The sequence below is a fragment of the Sinocyclocheilus rhinocerous genome, unplaced genomic scaffold (genome assembly GCF_001515625.1).
Source record: "Sinocyclocheilus rhinocerous isolate Xijiao unplaced genomic scaffold, SAMN03320098_v1.1 scaffold296, whole genome shotgun sequence".
Classification (NCBI taxonomy): domain Eukaryota; kingdom Metazoa; phylum Chordata; class Actinopteri; order Cypriniformes; family Cyprinidae; genus Sinocyclocheilus; species Sinocyclocheilus rhinocerous.
The window spans coordinates 85,454-86,629 of NW_015647022.1; the positions used below are offsets into that span (position 1 = coordinate 85,454).

Sequence of the window (1,176 nt, forward strand, 5' to 3'; positions counted from 1 at the left end):
CTACGTTGTTGTGATTTGATCTGAACGGAAACAGCGTATCCGTGTGACGCAGCTGACACAGAACAGCATACGCTGTTTACAGGGTGATGCGGAGGAGACGAATTGTTGAATAAAGTCGTTATTTTGTTTTTTCTTTTGCGCACAAAAAGTATTCTCGTAGCTTCGTATAATTGCGGTTGAACCACTGATGTCACATGGATTATTTTACCGATCTCCTTGCTACATTTTTTTCATTTTTGCGTGAACTATCCCTTTAAAGTGTCAATCATGCACTAGGAGAATACAAGTACTGATTCGGGATTGCAGATCCCAGATACTCAATATACATGGCTCAAATTAAACCAGGGACAGAAAAACTTGATTAGTTCATTCCTATATACCACAGATAGGGTGGAGTACAGTTTAAAGATGTGGAAGGTCAAAGCTTCTTTCAGCATGTGGGAACATGTTACTTCCTGTATTAGGACACAAAAACCTAAGGGCTAAAATAGTACAAAGTAGCTGATATACTAATATGTTTAATTGTCTTTCATTGTTTTGTTTTATTTCTGCCAAACCTTGTGATTTGTTTTGTGTGCTTTTCATGCTCCCATGTCTATAACCATCCCCACACCTCTCTTTCAATGTCTTCTAGACATTACATTATGTGAGGAAGCAATATTTCAATTCCTTGCATCACCTCCTTTGGCTTCTTTCCCTGTGGAGCATCTTTCTGAGAGCCTTCCAGGACGCAAGGTGGACTGGAAGAGTGTTGAGAGGCTGAAGAAAAGCTGCAGTCCTCAGCAGCAAGCACTACATCTGCTTCGTCTCTGGAGAGAACAAAATAAGGACCAAGACAAACTCCTCAGCATCATCCAAGGTCATCATCTCTGTTTGGCTTATATAGCTTTAACAGACACTTAAAGAAAAAAGTGTTAGCATGAATACAAGTGAGAAAGTACAAACGTTAGTGATCATAAAGGCAATTTATGTCTTATATTGTGGGAATGTGGTTTACAGGTAATCCCATTTGAACAGATTTAACAGGATATGAAACCTAGAAAATTTCAGTTATTAATAGAAGTCCATAAAAGGTCAAACTATTGAATGTAAATCTCATTCAAACCCCTAATCCAGTGGTTCCCAAACTTTTTGAAAGCATGGCACCCCTTTGTAGTTTTTTTTTCCCCATGGCAC

The 1,176-nt window shown here is 38.8% G+C and overlaps 1 protein-coding gene across 1 annotated transcript in view; it reads left to right on the forward strand.

Moving 5' to 3' along the window:
* The window catches only part of LOC107708300 (tumor necrosis factor receptor superfamily member 11B-like), a 61,329-nt gene extending 60,426 nt beyond the window's left edge, over positions 1–903 (forward strand). The window contains exon 3 of the mRNA XM_016512488.1: positions 635–903. Coding sequence (XP_016367974.1) covers positions 635–903 — 269 coding nt within the window. The remainder of the gene's footprint in view (positions 1–634) is intronic.
* Positions 904–1,176: the final 273 nt, after the last annotated feature.